This window comes from Gobio gobio (assembly GCF_949357685.1).
Source record: "Gobio gobio genome assembly, chromosome: 1".
NCBI lineage: Eukaryota > Metazoa > Chordata > Actinopteri > Cypriniformes > Gobionidae > Gobio > Gobio gobio.
Window position 1 is genome coordinate 43,106,485 of NC_137097.1, and position 18,814 is coordinate 43,125,298.

General features: G+C 35.8%; 1 protein-coding gene across 1 annotated transcript in view; it reads right to left on the reverse strand.

The window, feature by feature from the left end:
- Window positions 1-5,619: 5,619 nt before the first annotated feature.
- LOC307132656 (beta-1,4 N-acetylgalactosaminyltransferase 1-like) overlaps window positions 5,620-18,814 on the reverse strand; it is a 41,236-nt gene continuing 28,041 nt past the window's right edge. The window contains exons 6-11 of the mRNA XM_079827119.1: window positions 11,854-12,034; window positions 11,514-11,600; window positions 11,194-11,375; window positions 7,787-7,930; window positions 7,471-7,702; window positions 5,620-7,338 (exon numbers count right to left, since the gene is read on the reverse strand). Coding sequence (XP_079683245.1) covers window positions 7,157-7,338; window positions 7,471-7,702; window positions 7,787-7,930; window positions 11,194-11,375; window positions 11,514-11,600; window positions 11,854-12,034 — 1,008 coding nt within the window. The 3' untranslated portion in view covers window positions 5,620-7,156. The remainder of the gene's footprint in view (window positions 7,339-7,470; window positions 7,703-7,786; window positions 7,931-11,193; window positions 11,376-11,513; window positions 11,601-11,853; window positions 12,035-18,814) is intronic.

The window sequence follows — 18,814 nt, forward strand, 5'->3', positions numbered from 1 at the left end:
AAACAATAAACGAGCGAATATAGTTGTGGACAAACTTTACATCGAAGGGCAGCTCTACCGTGACTCGAAGATTACTCCATGGCTCTTTTAATTTACCATGTAACATCGAACAATCAGTGACTGTCATATTACATATGGATACCATGCACCCTCTCCCCGTTCTTTAACGCATACGTGGACCTTAATCCACCAACCCTTATGTGTCTGTTTACTTCATATCACCATGTCATACTGTACTTGTTTATATGTATTATCTACACGCCCCACTCATACTTTACACTTAGACATATTCATAAACACACCATCCCTATTCAAATCACTGTACTTTTTGAATGTTTTTTTTTTTTTCCTCTCTTTCTCTCTCTCGTTGTTATTATTATTATTATCATCATTATCACTACTTCTAGACATTTAAACAACAATCATGCAAACACTTACAATGGTATCATGGAATGTGCGGGGCTTCCGGACCCAGGCAAAAAGGACTAAAATAATTAATCATCTAGTGAAATTAAAGGCTGATATATCGTTTCTACAGGAAACACACTTATCAAAATCAGAACTTGGAACTCTTACATTTAATCAATTTTAATACATATTCTCGTCACCATACAATACTAAACAACGAGGAGTTTCAATATTAATCAAGAAAAATATCCCACTAATACTTAACACATCTGTTATTGATCCAGAAGGGAGATTTATCATCATCAATGTATCTATTAACCATATAACATACACACTAGCTAATATCTATGGACCAAACAATGATGACCCATCATTCTTTCATAGTTTTTTCTCACTATTACCTGACACAAATAATATTATTATCGCTGGAGACTTTAATACTGTTATTAACCCACAAATGGACCGATCAAATTCATCCAATACAACAAGAACATGGCAATCTACAGAAACAATAAAACAATATATGACTACCTTTGGACTTGGCGATAGTTGGAGAATGAATAATCCCTCACTCAGAAAATATACTTATTTTTCTCCTTTTCACCAATCTTTTTCTCGAATAGACCTTTTTCTTATCAGTAACTCACTAACCCAGCATGTAACAGAAACTTCAATTCATCCAATCATAATCAGCGATCACGCTCCCATTTCAATCAAGTTTAGTATTAAATCCTCCGTTAAACCCCCCAACAGATGGCGCTTCAATACCTCACTACTTCAAGACTCTGATTTTGACAGTTTTATCAAGAAAGAGTGGGCATTCTTTCTTGAAATTAATGACTCTCCAGGGATTTCACCATCATTATTATGGGAAACAGGTAAAGCAGTAATTACAGGGAAAATAATATCATATTCATCATATAGGAAAAAACAACAACAACAATTAGAAAATAACTTAGAACAGAGAATTAAACACCTTACAGATACCTACACTACCAACCCCAGTGAACAAATACAAAGAGAACTAAACCACCTTAAAGCTGAACTCGATGGCATCATAAACCAAAAAACACAGTTCATTATCCAACAACTCAAATACAAACAATACCAATATTGCAACAAGATGGGCAAAAATCTAGCAAATCAACTAAAACGTAAGCAAGAAAAGGCAATCATTCCATCAATACTCAATGAAACAGGCAAAATAACCCACAACCCACAAGAAATTAATAATGTATTCCAAACTTTTTACCAAAAATTATATTCTTTAAATCATAATTCAGATGTAACACAAATAGATCATTTTCTAAACAAACTAAAACTACCAACAATATCAAAAGAACAGGCAAATGCATTAGATACTCCTCTCACTCATGATGAACTCCATAAAGCACTAGATAAAAAGCCAAATAACAAATCACCTGGACCTGATGGACTACCATCTGAATTCTATAAACACTTCTGGCCAACTTTATCTCCATTATTCCTCAGAGTAATCACAGAAGTCAAAGCTACATCCACAATACCCACACATATGAATACAGCTGTTATGACACTATTGCTAAAACCAAACAAGGACCCAATGCTCCCTTCCAGTTACCGCCCTCTCTCATTAATAAACACAGATTTAAAAATCATTACCAAAGCCTTAGCTACAAGAATAGAAACAGTTATCCCGATGTTAATTCACCATGATCAAACAGGTTTTATTAAACACAGAAATGCTTCCGATAATATACGTCGACTATTCAACCTAATTAACCTCGCTCAACAAAAACAAACCAAAACTATAATTGTATCACTTGACGCAGAAAAAGCATTTGACAAAGTTAACTGGACATTTCTTCTCAGCACTTTACACAGATTCGGCTTTGGAGAGTCATTCATCAATTGGATAAAAATATTATATACTTCACCGAGGGCCACAGTAATCACTAACGGGATCACATCACAAAATTTCACACTTCACAGAGGGACCAGACAAGGATGCCCACTCTCTCCTTCTTTATTTGCCATATTTATAGAACCACTCGCAGCAGCAATACGACAAAACAATAATATCCAAGGTATTCAAGACATCAATACACAACATAAGATTTGTCTCTATGCAGATGATTTATTGTTATGTTTACAAAACCCCTACAAGTCACTAGAAGAAACCTTTAAAATTATTAATAATTTTTCCAAAATTTCAGATTACACCATAAACTGGAATAAATCAACTATATTACCACTTTCTGAGGATGCCTGGGATTCTACAGCATATATTTCTTCTCTTCCACTCCATACTGGCAACATTACATACCTGGGTATCAACATTTCCCCTAGACTGTCAGAGTTGTTTAATCTCAACTATACCCCACTTTTAAGAAAGATTGAAGATGATTTAAAACGCTGGACTAACCTACCACTATCACTTATCGGCCGCATTGCTACAGTTAAAATGAAAACTCTACCACAAGTCAACTATCTGTTCTCAATGCTCCCAACAACACCCACTGATAAATGGTTCAAATCACTCAATTCATTAACCTCTCACTTCTATTGGAAGAATAAAACACCAAAAATATCTCTGGAAAAATTGCAAAAAGCTAAGTCACAAGGCGGCCTAGAAGCTCCAAATTTTCACTATTACTTTTTAGCAAACCAGCTACAATATTTATATAAATGGACTCACAAAAACAATCACAATAATTTATGGATGGAACTGGAACAAAATCAATGCAAAAATACTTCAGTTTCAGACCTCGCCTTCCTACCTAAATCAATAAAGAAAATGCACTATTTCAACAAATATTACAATTGCATCAACTCTGACAGCCTAGTGGAAAGTAACCAAAATTACTAATTCACCACTTACACCATGTAGACACACCCCCATCTGGTCCAACCCTGATTTCCAATTGTGTAATAAACCGGTCAATTTTCCATCATGGCAACACAAAGGAATTACTCACCTTCATCATTTGTTTCCAAATAATTGATTTGCATCATTCAAAACACTAGTCCAGAGATACGGCCTTGGGGGAGAGCAGTTTCTCCAATATCAACAAATTAAATCTATAATTAAATCCAAGATAAATATAATAAATAATCCACTTCATCCCTCAAAGCTAATGGAAGACATAATGAAAATTCCTAACTCCAAAAAATTAACCTCCAAACTATATAAACTTATATCAAATAATGATGCAACAATTATAATACCCATGGCAAAATGGGAACAGGATTTAACCCTCTCCCCCAACACCGACCTCTGGAAAGAAATCTGTAACAACACATTTTCTATGACTAACAACACAAACCTCCAACTCATACAGTTCAAGGTTATTCACAGGACTCACATCACTGAAAGAAAGAAGTTTATAATGGGCTTGAGGGACACGGATAGTTGTTCACAATGCACATTGAGGAGCACAGACAACTACCTTCATGCCACATGGACCTGTCAACCAGTTCACTTATTTTGGCTATCAGTAACCACAAAACTCACCAATATCATGGGCTGTAGAATCCCCCCATCCCCTTCACTCTGTTTACTCAATAACAGCATAGAAGTTGATAATCTCCCAGCCAAATATAAAAGCCCACTACTCATATCACTAACTATCGCCAAGAAAGTAATTTTACTAAATTGGAAATCCAAAAATTTTATACATATCAATCACTGGACCAATCTTCTTACAGAATACATCACATTAGAAAAAATAACATACCTTAACAAGAATAATATACCTACATTTCTTGATATTTGGAAACCATTCCTAATTCATCTTCATATAAATTACGTGGACCCAGACCCCCCGCACTCACCACAGGTTCACAAACTTATAATAAATAACCTCTGAGCATTATTGAATACATCATTCCACAATTGTTTACTGCTATATGTCTTTTTTTATGTAAATGTATGTGTATTTGGTATATGTTAATATATATTTCTATACTTCTTTATTTTATTACCAATATGTGAAATATGCATAATATTGCAATTGCTATTTATTTGTTGATAATGGTGGTAGTAGGGGTGGTGGTATTGGTATTGACATTAAAATAGAACTCATTTTATTCTTCTATTTATTTTTCCTCCCTTTTCGTTTGCTTATTCTAAATAAATAATATTTCAGATAACATTATATATAAATATTGATTTATAAACATAATTTTTATATTTTACTTTATAAAATAATCTGGGTCATGCGCCGTTCTAGGTGGTGTCGGTGGGCGCGACTGGCTTGTCCTGTAGACATGGTCATCACAGAACTCACCGCCTTTGTCCCAACCCCTCCTCACATGTAATACTATACTGTTTGACTAATATCTGAGTTGGATATGGTGTCTCTGGCTGGGGAGCTAACTGGTGCACACCATGGTCCAAGCCACAGATAAAAAAAAAAAAAATTTTTTTTTTAATAATAACCCTTCTATTTTTACGGGTCACAACCAAACTAAGCGAGCTTGGTCTGGAGGTGCCTGTTATGACTCAACAAAGCACAGAGGGTTAACTTTTGGGGTTGAGCGTCACTGGCGGTCGGGGAGGAGGGGGCACGGACCGGAGGGAGGAAGGGTGGTGTCCATGTCGGCGGTTTCTGTTGGTTGTGCTCACTGACGGTCGTGGAGAGGCGCTCAGACCTAGAGAACAGTATCCACAGCAACCTTTTTGACTAGTCTAAATGTAGAATTATTATTGTTATTATTATTGTTACTATTATTATAAATTACTAATGCTACCACCACTACTACTATTATTACTATGAACATTATTGTTGTAACTACCACCACTACTATTATTATTATTATACATCACAAATGTTTCTACCACAATCACTCTTATTATTATCATGAATATTATTATTACTACTTCTAATACTATTACTACTATTATTATTATTATTAATACCATTATTGTTATTATAAATTAGAAATATTACCACTACTATTACTAATATTATCATGAATATTATTGTTGTTACTACCACTACTGCTACTATTATTATTGTTGTTATAATTATTGTTACTATTATGATTACTACTACTACAACTCTATTTATATTCTCTTTCTATTGTTTTTGTCTTTTGTTATCCATCCTCTTTTTTTTTTTTTTTTTTTTTTCTTTCTCCCCTTCTCCCAGAGGTTTTGGACCATTGCAGCTTGATGCAACTTTGTAATGTAATTGTTTTTGTTTTGTTTTGTTTATTTTGTTTTGTTTTGTCCGTATTCTGTTGTTTTTTTTGTTACAACATGTGTATTGTTTTGAGCATCAATAAAAAAAAAAGAAAAAAAAAAGAAAATGAGAGCAGAAAAGGTTAACTTCCTGTTAATTCAACCTAAACTGTTGGTTGCACTTTATTCAAATAAAATTTGAATGCATTTGCCATTAATTGTTGTTTACTTGTTTGTTTATATCCATAATTAATTGATATACCGGATTCCCTTACAAGAAACAACAGGAATCTAGGAAACTTCACCTGCACTGACCAGTATCCAGATATTTATTTCAGTCACACAATTTTTGGCTAAAAAGTTACTGAATCGATTTCAAGTCACTGAATCGTTTCGGATCGTATCGTTCTAAATGAACCAATATCGTCCTTGAATCGTATCGACAACCTCAAATCGTGATACGAATCGTATCGTTGTTAAAACGAATCGTTACACCCCTAGTCATGAGCCAACCCAGATTTGAGTGCTGTTTTCAAGGCATGGTCCCTCTGTTTCATTAACTTCCATAGCTGTTCATTTAGCCAGGGTAAATTCTGTTTCTTTCTAGAGAATCTAACATTCTTACTGAATTTGCCTTTGACTTTATCGATTGTGGCCATTAGACACTCCGAAGCATCATCTACATTATCTGCGGACAGAATCTCATACCAGCTTAATTTTTTTAATTTCTCTTCAAATTCGTTTAGCAATCTTTTTGGTATAATATTTAGCGCATTTCCTTTCTCTTGCTGATATTCAAACCTACGTTTTGTTAATTTTCTTACTACTAATATAAGGTTATGATCGGATAGCCCTGTTAATAAATTCATTGACTTAGTTATTCTTTCTGGTTTATTACTAAATATTAAATCAATTAGAGTTTTAGATGATGAGGTAACTCTGGTGGGGCCCTCAATTAACTGTGAGAGGTCAAACTGACTTACTATCTCCTGAAGTTTTTTTCTATTTGACTTCTCTGTCCAATTTACATTAAAGTCCCCTAACATAATTAACTCCTTACTTCTATCAAACCCTTTTAAAAAATTTCTTAGATGATCATAAAATATATTACTTGATGATGGAGGTCTGTATACACCAACTACAGTAAATGCCATGCATGGGGATAAAACAATTGTTACAGCAATGCATTCTATATCTACTACGGTGGTAAATTCAATTTCCTTACATTTTATGCAGTCCTTCACATATATTAGCAGTCCACCACCTTTTCCAAACTTTCGATCCTTTCTGAAGACTTTATATCCCGGGACCAAGTATACGGTGTTCGGCGATGATTCTGTCAACCACGTTTCAGACAAACAAAGCAAATCGATATTCGAGTTTGTAAGTAACTGTTCCAATTGTTCAGTTTTTGAAGCAACGCTTCTGACATTTAAATGTCCCATTAGAAGTCCTTTATGCTTGAAGTGCGGATTCCATAGAATCCGGATGCCTAAACTGGATCACGAACAGTTGGTACTGATCCATCCTTGAGTAACAACTTTTTAGCAAAGCCGGCCTTGTATTGCCTTGAATTTTATTAAATCAATACTTGATGTAGTTGAGATAATTCTTAAAGAAATGGTGGGCCAGTTTTTTCTCCTCATCTAGTTTGCCTTGAGTTCGGAATGAGTCATACTTATTCTGTGGCCTATGTGTCTGGTGACCAATAGAAAGCCCCTTGCATGATGCAACCAACAGTTTTCCAAGTGCATCAATGAAGAATTCTGGGGGGAAAATGGAAGAAAAAGATAATTTAAGAATTAAAGGAGATTAATTGGAATATAAGGAGAAGAATTAAATGTGCTAGGAATCAATCAATGAAGATGTTTTACTGAGGTGAATTTTAGTGTGCTTACCAGTGTGCCCAACTCTTTTAAGGAATGGGTCAAAGCCAATTCTTCGTACCGCTTCAGTCCTAGCCAAGAAATAATTAATGACACCATCCACTAAAAAGCATCCATCATAGCCTGAAAGTGTCTGATGAAACCCTCCTTTAATACGCCTTAGACAGCCACCTTCTTCTTTTTCATCTCCCTCGTCATACTCAAGAATGAAATGGAACTGGTTACCGGAGACCTCGCCACCAAGCTAACAAGAGAAAAAGAGCAATGCTGTACAATGCTGTATTGCTCCAAGACTTTTTACCCCCCTAAAGAATATACTAATACTTACAACATCTAAATCTGGAATCGCTTCCATTATTTCCACAAAACTCTCAATCCGTGACTCCTTGAAGAACACAAAGTCATCATCCACCCACAGGAAGTATTTTGTTGTGAGTTGGGAAAGAGCCAGATTTCTGCCTGCAAACCATCCCTGAGGAACCAAATAATAATTGCCAGTGATTAGTTTCCAGGTAATCTACACTTAAAGGGTCATGAAACCCTAAACCAAGTTCTGAGATTTTAACAGAAGTATGCGTGTTGAACATCATGGAAGACAATGTTACCATCTATTAGTTTTGAATGTTGGAGAAAACTAGTTAATTTTAAACCTTTTTGCTCTATTTTCAACTTCCTGGTTTAAATTCGTCTTCATGTCAACGTCATAGGATGTGACGTTTTCTCATACTATATAGGGTTTTTCCTGGCTCAAAATGAGGTGGAGGTGGTCAAATCCTGCTTGGCCCACCCGACCCGCGGCTCGCGATTTTTTTGCCAATTAATATTCAGTTTTAGAGCTTTGTTATACATTTTTTTGTGTGCTTCGATCATTAAATAATTATGAGTTTAATCCCTTTTACATTATCACTTTGCAGTGTAAGATTACAGCTAACACCTTTAAATATTTAAATATATATTAAATTCAGTAAATAACTGAAACAAGAACAACAAACTGGCAAATTAAAAGGGTTATAAATCTATCATTCATATATTTCTACATCACTATAGATTATAGAATATCTATACATCTGTGTTTGTGGAACTAATGGACACTCTTTTATTTGTTAAACACAATCCAGAATCCACTAAGTACACACTCATAGAAAAATTTTTTTTTTTATAAAAATATATAATAAGCTGTGACAAAAATATATATTAAAGGGTTAGTTCACCCAAAAATGAAAATTCTGTCATTAATTACTCACCCTCATCTATCTCACCACAGTGGCTCTACAATAATCTTACGATGCGACAACAATAGTTTTTGTGCGCAAAAAAAATCTAAATAACACCTTTATCCAACTTGTTCTCGACTTCCGTGTGTGTCTCCACGACGCATGCGCGAGAATATGACGCAGATCCGGTGTTCAGACATATGACCCAGAAGCGATTTGTTTACGAGCAGAGGAAGACGCGCGTGTCTAAGCTGTTGGATTCTACATTGATCATGCTTTAGGTCTCGGCGTAGTGCTCAAAATGGGGCTTAAGTGTGTATTTCATGGATTCCCGAACCCCGGCGCTACGTCATATTCTCGCGCATGCGTCGTGGAGGCATACACGGAAGTCGAGAACAAGTTGGAAAAAGGTGTTATTTTGATTTTTTTTTGCGCACAAAAACTATTGTCGTCGCATTGTAAGATTATTGTAGAGCCACTGTGGTGAGAGACTTTGTAACGACGTTTTAAGTGCCTTTCATGGATCTTGGGAGTGTAAATGTACTGAATGCCAATGGAGGCCTGTCTGAAGCCTTTCTCAGCCATCAGCTTTCAACTAAAATATCTTCATTTGTGTTCCGAATATGAACAGAGGTCTTACGGGTGTCCAACGACATGAGGGTGAGTAATGACAGAATTTTCATTTTTGGGTGAACTAACCCTTTAAATTAGGTGAGTGGATAGTTAAAAAAATTGCAATTACAAAAGTAATTCTTGAAAAAAAATCTTTGGACTAATTTTATAAAATCTAAACATGTTAATGAAAAGGTACAAATTACTTTGTGTTCTTATTCAATACATCCATGAAAAACTATTTATATTTAATTTTTAATTTATATTTATATATGAATGTATAATTATATGGGCCTACACAAATAATATAAAATTACAAGATTTATAGTTTATTGTAAACGTAATGTGCAGCTCTGTAAAGGGACAACAAATATCAGATATAAACGTGAGAACAAGATATTTTTTTAATAATATTTAAGTGCACAAAACTATGAAAATATATGAAATGCTTCAAAACAAAGCGCTTATGCGCATCCCGGGTGCAGAATGATGCGCTCAAAGCAGAGTCAGAGTGCGCAGTGCAGCGCGAGTGCACATTGAAAAGTTCACGGCATGAAGAGAAGATGAGCGTTGAGCGCACACATCCTAGTCTACTATGCATATCTGTCCAAAAGTTCACTGATTATTTTGTTTCTTCACACTCACAGTTTTAAATTCCGGTTATTGTGCGCGTGATGCTAATTAATAGCCCTTGTATTGTCACCTGTGTAGCGAGCACAACATCGTTCAGAAACCGCTAGATAAACTCCCGGAAGATAAATTATTTTATCTACATTTCAAGTATTATAACGGGAATATATCATATTGGAGTGAGCTTTACCGTGCTGCTGACTGTATCCGAACGCGACGCGCAGTTTGAATGCTGAACAGAGAATGATTGACAGCTACAGCGGAGGAAAAACAGCTATGAAATGGCTTTAGATGACTTTGTACTAGCAAATCATAATATACTAATAACGATTGCTGAAGGATCATGTGACAATATATATTTCTGATGATTATTTAATTATCACGACATGCCTAATTGGAGCAAGTGACTGCCTGTCTTGAGTTTTGTCGACACAAACGGAGGCGGCACGAAATTTGACGGAGGCGGCCGCCTCATAATTCTCTATGCAGGAAAAACCCTGTTATAGTACGGCGATGACTCATCAGTGTCTCATAATTATTCATGAGACTGAGTGTCCTTGTCCTATGAGAAGACGCATTGCTTAATTCATGACCGCATGCGCTTAATTATTCATGACAGCACGCGTGGCTAGGCATTTTCCTCTGACTGGCGCTTCAAACAGTGAGATCGCACACAGTAAGTGAGAGATACATTAATGAGTTTCTGCATTGCCTATGTTCTCTTCAATACATCCTGAGTCTTGACACAAACGCGATTCATCCACACTGTGAGTGTAACCGCTCTTTATGGCCATTTAACCGATCAAACGGCTTATAAAAACTCCACAAAATAAGCCTCAAAAGTTATCAAAGGTATGCAACAGCGCGTTCATATATATTTTCGATGCAGAGAACAAATTGCAAATGGCTGTGCATTTAATTGTCCAATGAATTATAGGTGTCACAGGATTTTTATGTATTTGTGTAACCGTGAGCTTACAAATCCATGTGTATATTGTGTTCCGTGTAACTTAATGGTCATTTGCCGCATGCATTTGTGGGAAGCTTTGATGCTTTTAATGAGAGTGAAATAAAATTGTCTGAATCAGAAGCCATTGATGTGCTGTCCGTCTCCCCTCGTCCCCCTCCACTCCGCCGCTAAACCAGGCCCACTTTTATAGCATTTTTCAAAACTGTGGTGAAAACTGACGGCTGCTGAAACAGGGGGTTTCATGACCCTTTAAAGTCCAAGATGTGTAACATACACCATTGAAGTGGTGGGGGCAGTTCAATTGTGTACCTGTGCAGGAGGCATGATGTAGTGCTCTATGTTGTTTCCAGACACATGTTCAGGCTTCAGGCTGTCATCTGCAACAATGATCTTGATATTTGGGTAAAACTTCCGGATACTCTGGATGAGGACGTTCAGCTCCTTATACCTCATAAATGTCTTGGTTATTATGGTTACCTGTGAGCTGATATCTGAATTACAAGAGAGACGTAGGTGCATTTCATTAGCAGGTTTTTACAAACTTTATAGATGTTTGTTTAGAACAAACGTATCTGATGCCATGGTAGCATGCTATTTTGTAGTGTTTTTGTAGTGTGTTGTGGTCTTACTTTTTCCTGGGTCATAAAGAACAGGAACTGATGGTCTCCTTATCATGATTGGAAACATGGCCTCATGGTCCTCAAAAGAGAAATGAACTAAAGAGAAAATGTGGTTTGACAAATAAATTACTATTCTTGAAAATAGAGAAGACTCTGAACAAATAGGAAAGATATAATCAAGCAGAAAAATGGGCTATAATGGGCTGCCAGCATATATTCAACTTAAGAAATAAAGTCAGTGTAAAACAGCACTCGCAATTACTTTTATTTCTGTAAAATGATGTTTTTCTGAATGCTTTATGCATTTCTGAAATGTAACTCTTTACATGAGTGTCTCTCCTGAACATACCCAGGTCTTTAGTCTTGATGTGGTAGATGGTACTGGTGTAGGTCACTCTGGACAGCAGATCATTGAGTTGTGTGAGGCTGCTGGATGAGATGCTCAGTTCACTCTGACCCTGTCCATCCACCTGCTGTCCATCCAGAACATCCTCCACTGAGAGCACTCCACTCGTCACACTCAAAGACACCTGCAGACATCATTGTGTTTAATGCAAATTAAGTCTAGAATGGAATCTGAATTCACCTCTCTCAACATTTCAAATGGTATTTGATGGTGAAAACATGATTATAAAGTGCATGCATAATAAATTAATACATCGTACAAGGCCTTTAACCCAGGGGTTGATGGCTACTTTTTTCCCCCAAGAAGCACATGTGAGTGCATTAGAAACTTTAGGAGCGCAACTAACTATTCGGCATTTATATATATAAAACACACAGATTTTTGCCATACTAGTGTTATTTTAATATCACTGAGATACTATATAGTTTTTGTTCATATTTTGAATTTAATTTAATTCTGCTTTCATTTTAATTTTAATTAAAAAAAATTGTAATTCTGTTGTTTTGTCTTTTTTTTAAAAAGGTTTTTTGTTATTATTGTTTTTTTTGTATAGTATTCATTTTTATTTCAGTTTTAGTTTGGTATATCAGGTTAATGAAACTAAATGAAAATAAGAAATTTTTGTTTTTTTAAATTTTATGTCAGTTAACATTGATTTCAAATAAAGAGATTTTTTTATGATTTTATTAGATTCTGTGTTATCTATAATAATATAATTTAATAATATGTGTTAAATAATCATAGTCTTTCCTTCCTGTGACAGCAGTCTGAAGTAATTTTGTGCAAGCCTGTAGAACGCACAGTTCTTTCACACGTTTCAAAAACGTGGCGCTGTTGTGCGATCTACTGGTTCGTAGCCAGTACATAGCCTCTTTAATTTTAATAATCACATTAGGCCGTATTGCGATTTTATGTTTTTTCACCCCCGAAATATAAGACGCCTTAAAATGATTAAGATGCTTATGGTCTTACATTTATGAAAACTGATCCGCAGGGATTTTTTATTTGCACACGTACTCCAAAATACATTTTACAGTTCTGACAAATCTATTTTTAGTCGCAAATGCGAGTGAAATGGTTGTATAGAATAGTCGACTATAATACTCTGCTAGACTAGTGTGACGCTTTAAAGGGCACCTATTATGCAAAATTCACTTTTACATGATGTTTGAACATAAATGTGTGTTGGCAGTGTGTGTACACAACCACCCTATAATGGTAAAAATCCACCCACTCCTTTTTTTTTAAATCCCCATAAATCATAAGCATTGTTTCTGGGAATATGACATCACATTTCACAGGCCCCGCCCACGAGTGTTGATGGACACTGCCGTATTAGCAAAGACCCCTCCCTCAGAGAGCAGTACACAGCTCACCATAATTATCTCCTCGCCAAAGAATTTAACAGCAGCATTCAAGTAAGAAATGTGTTCTTAATAAAGCTACTAAAGTTCATTCAGTCAAGAGCCTGAGTGATTTTCTGTTTTTCTTCTGGATTTACAGATACGTGGTGTAGACAATAAATTAATTAATTTGGTAAATAAATATAAACAACATTTATTTATACATCACAACTATTTACAACACAAAAGAGATTGGCTTTGCTTAAGTTGTTTCTCCAGATTTTGTTGCTTTTAAGAAAACAAAACCAAATTTTTGCCTGTTTAGGTTCGTCACCACCTCCATTCTTCTTCAACATTTTTACCACTAAAGTTACTACTCGCAAATTTTTTTTTTTTTTGGGGGGGGGGGGGGGGGGTTAACCATTAAGGTTATGACTCTAAAAACGAATATCCTAACTCATATAATTTTTTTATATTGTTAAAGGCAGTCAGTAATAAAATAAGAACAAATAATCAAATTACGAGCAAAAGCACAAATAAATACAGCAGAACAAACATATACAAATAGGTCTAAACTAGATTGTCAGGTACAAAAATAGTAATCAAATGTTAAATATTACTGCATAGTCTGCACAAAATTATATGTCACTGCATATAAATATAGATTAACCCTTATTAATAGTTATTCAGTTAAGAGCAGTGAGGGAAATTTTTTTTTTTGTCTTTTGTTATCTCGATATGTATATAGCCAATGACGATATTTTCCGGCTTTCCATGTGTTCACTGTTATACGGTAGTGGTCTCGGTTACGACTGTAACCTTAGTTCCCTGAATAGGGAACGAGACGCTGCGTCACAGCAACATGCAATATCATGTGTAAGCAGATGCATATGTAAAATAACGCGATCATCTACATTAAACAGCATATAAATCACAACTGCCTAATGTTATTGAATGAAATGTCAACCCAGGACGAGTTATAGGACTGTGAAGCTTTGGGGTGTTGATGGACTCGATCTACAACATCTCTGTTTTGTTCATCGCTCAGACGTAACGTTATTCTTTTACAAAAACGTGATTTTCTCAGCTTTATGCTCAAAATGTTGCTTTTTCATGAAACTTGCAGCATTCAAGTGTTGATTAAAAAAATAATGTATGAAGCTGGAATAAAACAGTGGGTCTGTTCTTTCTTTTGATATATTGTATGTTTATATATTCATACACGATATTCGGTGGACCATGCAACTTGTGAAAATGACCATAAATGCTGGCGGTGACTGGCAAATTTCATGTTTACGTTTTGATTCATTTTGATATTTTGACTTTGTGTGAATATTCGCATGCTGTGAGATGCGTGGCCATGCTTATGTGTGTTGTTGCTGCGCTTTGCGAGTAGCAAACTGAGAGACACTTTCTCGTCTATGAGCGCTTGAATATTTAAATTGGCAAGGCTTAAAAATTCGTAAATTATCAGTTTCCGTGAAGATGCAGCTCTGGCCCGAGTGTCTTTCACGCTGGCACTGGACCATTGGAAAATTCTTATTGTCGACCGTAATGACAAATCATTTTTGTAATTTATTCAGGGGGGGGCGGGGGTCGTTTTTGGGAGGGCGGGCATGTCAAATGTGTCTGCGATAGAGATGATCATCAAAGCAAACAGATGTATCATGTTTCAGTTTTCAATCGTGTGTTCACCGTGAAGGCTCCGCCCTCTGGGAAGGGGAGCAGCAGCTCATTTACATTTAAAGGAGACGCACAGAAAACTGTTTTTTTTTTTTTCTCAAATCCAAAAATTGGCATTTTCAAAATGGTATATTAAATGATCTGACAGGAATTTTGATCTGAAACTTCACAGACACACTCTGGGGACACCTGAGACTAATATTACATCTTGTACAAAGGGGCATAATAGGTGCCCTTTAAGCGTCACTAGTCGCTGATCATGTCCTATAGAGTGTGCAACAGGATAAGAAATCTTTGAAGTCCACTTTTACAGTCTTTCCAAACAGTTAAAATGACAAATAAATGCATACTCCGAGAGCACTCCACAAGACATGTTTGATTCAGGGGTGTTTGAGACAAGTGCCTCCTCAAAAAAACTGGATGAGAAAATAATCCATATTAGAATAATAAAACAATGCAAGTATTTCTTGTAAATGTAACATTAACAAGTGTATCAATCACTAATTTAACACTGCAACAGCGACAGAGCAGGCAATGGCTCCATCGCACTGTGATTGGATATGATTGGTTTGTGTGATAAATCCCGCCTCTTAGATATTACCACTTTATATCATGTCAAAATCAAACCTAAAATGCCCTGGCTCCAGCTTTCAGATGCAGGGTGGGCCAAGTGAAATTCCTGGTGGGCCCAGACTTTTAACATAATTTTTTCCCAGTAACAAAACTATTTTATAACAACTCTCTATATTTACAGGGCTCAATGCAAAGGAGCTTTTCTACAGGTTTATTCTGGTCCAGATTTTTACTTGCCCTGCTAAATTTTTCACTGGCCCCACCACAAAAAAAAAAGAAGTCTTATTGGTATTTTAATAAATATTAAGACATTAAGTCAACAGTTGGTAAGAACAAATCAAATAAAGTCAGTATCAACAAAATCATCAATGTATTTATTACACTTAATGCAACTCCGATGCGGAATGAATGTATTTACACTGTAGTTGCATAATCAGTGTTGGTGTAATGCATTACTAACTAATGAATTATTACTGTAATTTCAAATTTCACAATAGTGGATTTAACATCAAAATTATTTTTTACATCTTATGTTAAACTGTAACCTTCTCCGTTTAAATATAGTTGTTAGTTCAAGAATAATTTATGCAATTTTATATTATTTATTAAAATAATTAAAAGAGCAGTTTCACGTCTATCATTGTTCATCTGATCGAGATTGATATGGCATTTAGAAAGTAATTGGTAATAAGTAATGGAATAGTTTTTAGAAAGAGAATAATTTGTAAAGTAATCTTATTACACAATTAACTAGTAATTAAATAATAGGCTACCTTTTAAGTATGAAACTAAAACCGCCAGTAGCTACTAGTAGTAAAAGTTAGCCTGGATGCCAGCCGAATTTAGCCCCGCCCACAAAATGTTTTGCTCGGGCAATTCGGTCTGGACTCGCTCCATAGAGGAGGAATTATGCCCGAACAGAAACTGTTCGGACCAATGAAATTGTCAGGGCGGGCTTTAGACGATGATGGACAGATGATCAACAGTAACGTAATCATCCACGTCATCGAAGGCTCTTGGGTTGAGTTTGCTCTTATCCTAAACGGAGAACTTGTTCGTATATGCATTCACCTTCACTATTTCTCTCAGAAACGATGATCGTGTTGGTAAGTACTCTGTGTATCCTTAAATTATTTGATTACTGGCAAAGATCATTTACACTCATCTTTTTCTTGTAACGTTACTTAATCCAGCGTGCGTGCAGACAGGGTTGCCAAGTGTTTTTGCAATGTCGCGCACAATTGCTACTCAAAACTATAGCCCAAAACAATAACTTTCCGGGGGGTTCTCTGGAAAAAAATGGTGTTTGGTTGGCAAAATATGTTATTTTGGCAAGGTTGCCTGCTAAAATTCGCATTCCTGGGTTTATATAATCACATAATTGGGGTCGCTTCAACCCGCGGACATGGAGAAAAACACGGACGTGGCAACACAGTGCAGTTGAGTTCTGTTGACATTTGACAACTAACGTTACGCGTCGCTCCGTTGCTCTGATTGGTTGTGGGTCTATCCAATTGTGGTCTTTCCTGGCTCGGTTGAAACACGCCCCATAATGAAAGCTCAATGGAGCGGTACTAGACTCATATTCTGACTAGAATTGAGTATGGCCACGCCAGGCTAAGTAAAAGTAGTACTTGAGTTGAATTCAACTGATTCGTTCAAAGTGCTAATTTATTTTATTTGGCAAATGACTATTTATGAATGTGTAGCTTAAATAAATCATTTACTCATCTGATTTGTTTAAATGCGTAGAATCTTTGAGGAATAAAACAGTGTTGCTCAGAGATGCAGCGGTTGTGCTGTGCAGAATGTGTCTATGGAAGTTACTCAGTAACCTCTTTTTCTGTTGTCACAGTGCAGATGTTTGGAAAGACAGCACTGTTGCTTGTGTGATAACTCATATATCATAGATTTATGTTACAAAGAAAAGGAACTCATTAAATAGGTTTTTTCTCTATGACATTTCTCTAGAAATGTTTTAATGACATTTCTGCTCCGCTATAGTGTAATTGCAGTGAGATGGGAGAGAGCGCTATAAACCATTCAGATCGCATAGTTTAGGGGAAAAATAACAGAAATTATCATTCTCTGTAAAGAAATGAAGCGTGAACATGAGACGCAAAAGAGAACAGTGCTGAAAACATAATGACTGTAGGGATTTGTTAGCAAGCAGTCAGCTAGGTGAAATTAAAGGTAGCCTACATTTTCATCTGTGATCAGTTGTTCATAGTCATCCCGAGGTTGATAACTTGTGAAAAGAAGTTGACTATTAAAGAACAGCCGAACATCAGTTAACAGATAAAATATATTGTTTAAATTATTAAATTGTGCCTTTAGTTATTGTTTTGGAATAAATATAAAAATGCTTAAAAAATAACGTGATGAGATTTATAGATTTTAATGAATAGAACATTAATAAAGCAGCACTAGGTAACTTTTCAACCTTCATAATATATTTTCAAGACTCTTGTGATGATACATCGACTTACAATAGGTTGAATGACACGTCTGCCATAGCCTGACGGGGTCTGTATCGTTTTTAATTGTACTTTTAAACTTCGGGTTTCGGGTAGTAACCCGAGAAAAAAAAGAACTACAAAATTCGACCGCTTTACGGCATATACGTCACTTCCACCACCACCCCCACTTCCTTAAATTCGGACGTGCGAGCCCAAATATCGTTCGTTTGCCGGATGTTATAGTCATGGCCGAAGCAGCACAGAAAAATAAGAAAGCAAAGGTTTTGTCGGAGGAAAGCAAAAAGAGGAAAGGAGAAAGTGATCGGATTAAAGGCAGGACGAGGATCAACATTGGGCCAGCGTTTCCTCGTTGGCGTGAGCTGGAGGAGGAGGGGCTACATTAGAATCAGAATCAGAAAGAGCTTTATTGCCAAGTGTGCTTGCACACACAAGGAATTTTTCTTGGTGCTGAAGCTTCCAGTGCACATATACAATACAAACACAACAAGAACATAGTAATACAAATTCTAAGAATAAAAATATGAAAAATAGTATAAAAAAAAGATGGTCACAGTTACGTTTAGTGAATGTATTTACATTCTTTCAAGTAAATACATAAGACGTACAAAATCATATTTTAGGATACCTAACATGTCTGTGATATTTGTTTATTTGTCTTGCCTCAAGCTATAATGCAAATCGATTTTTCAAATTTGCAGATTCATCTAGGGTAGCTTGATATTATAATATTGACGATATATGGTTATTACCTACCACACAAACATTGAATTGAAGTATCATATAGATTCTGTAAAACGGTAACCAATAGACTAGGCTACTATAATG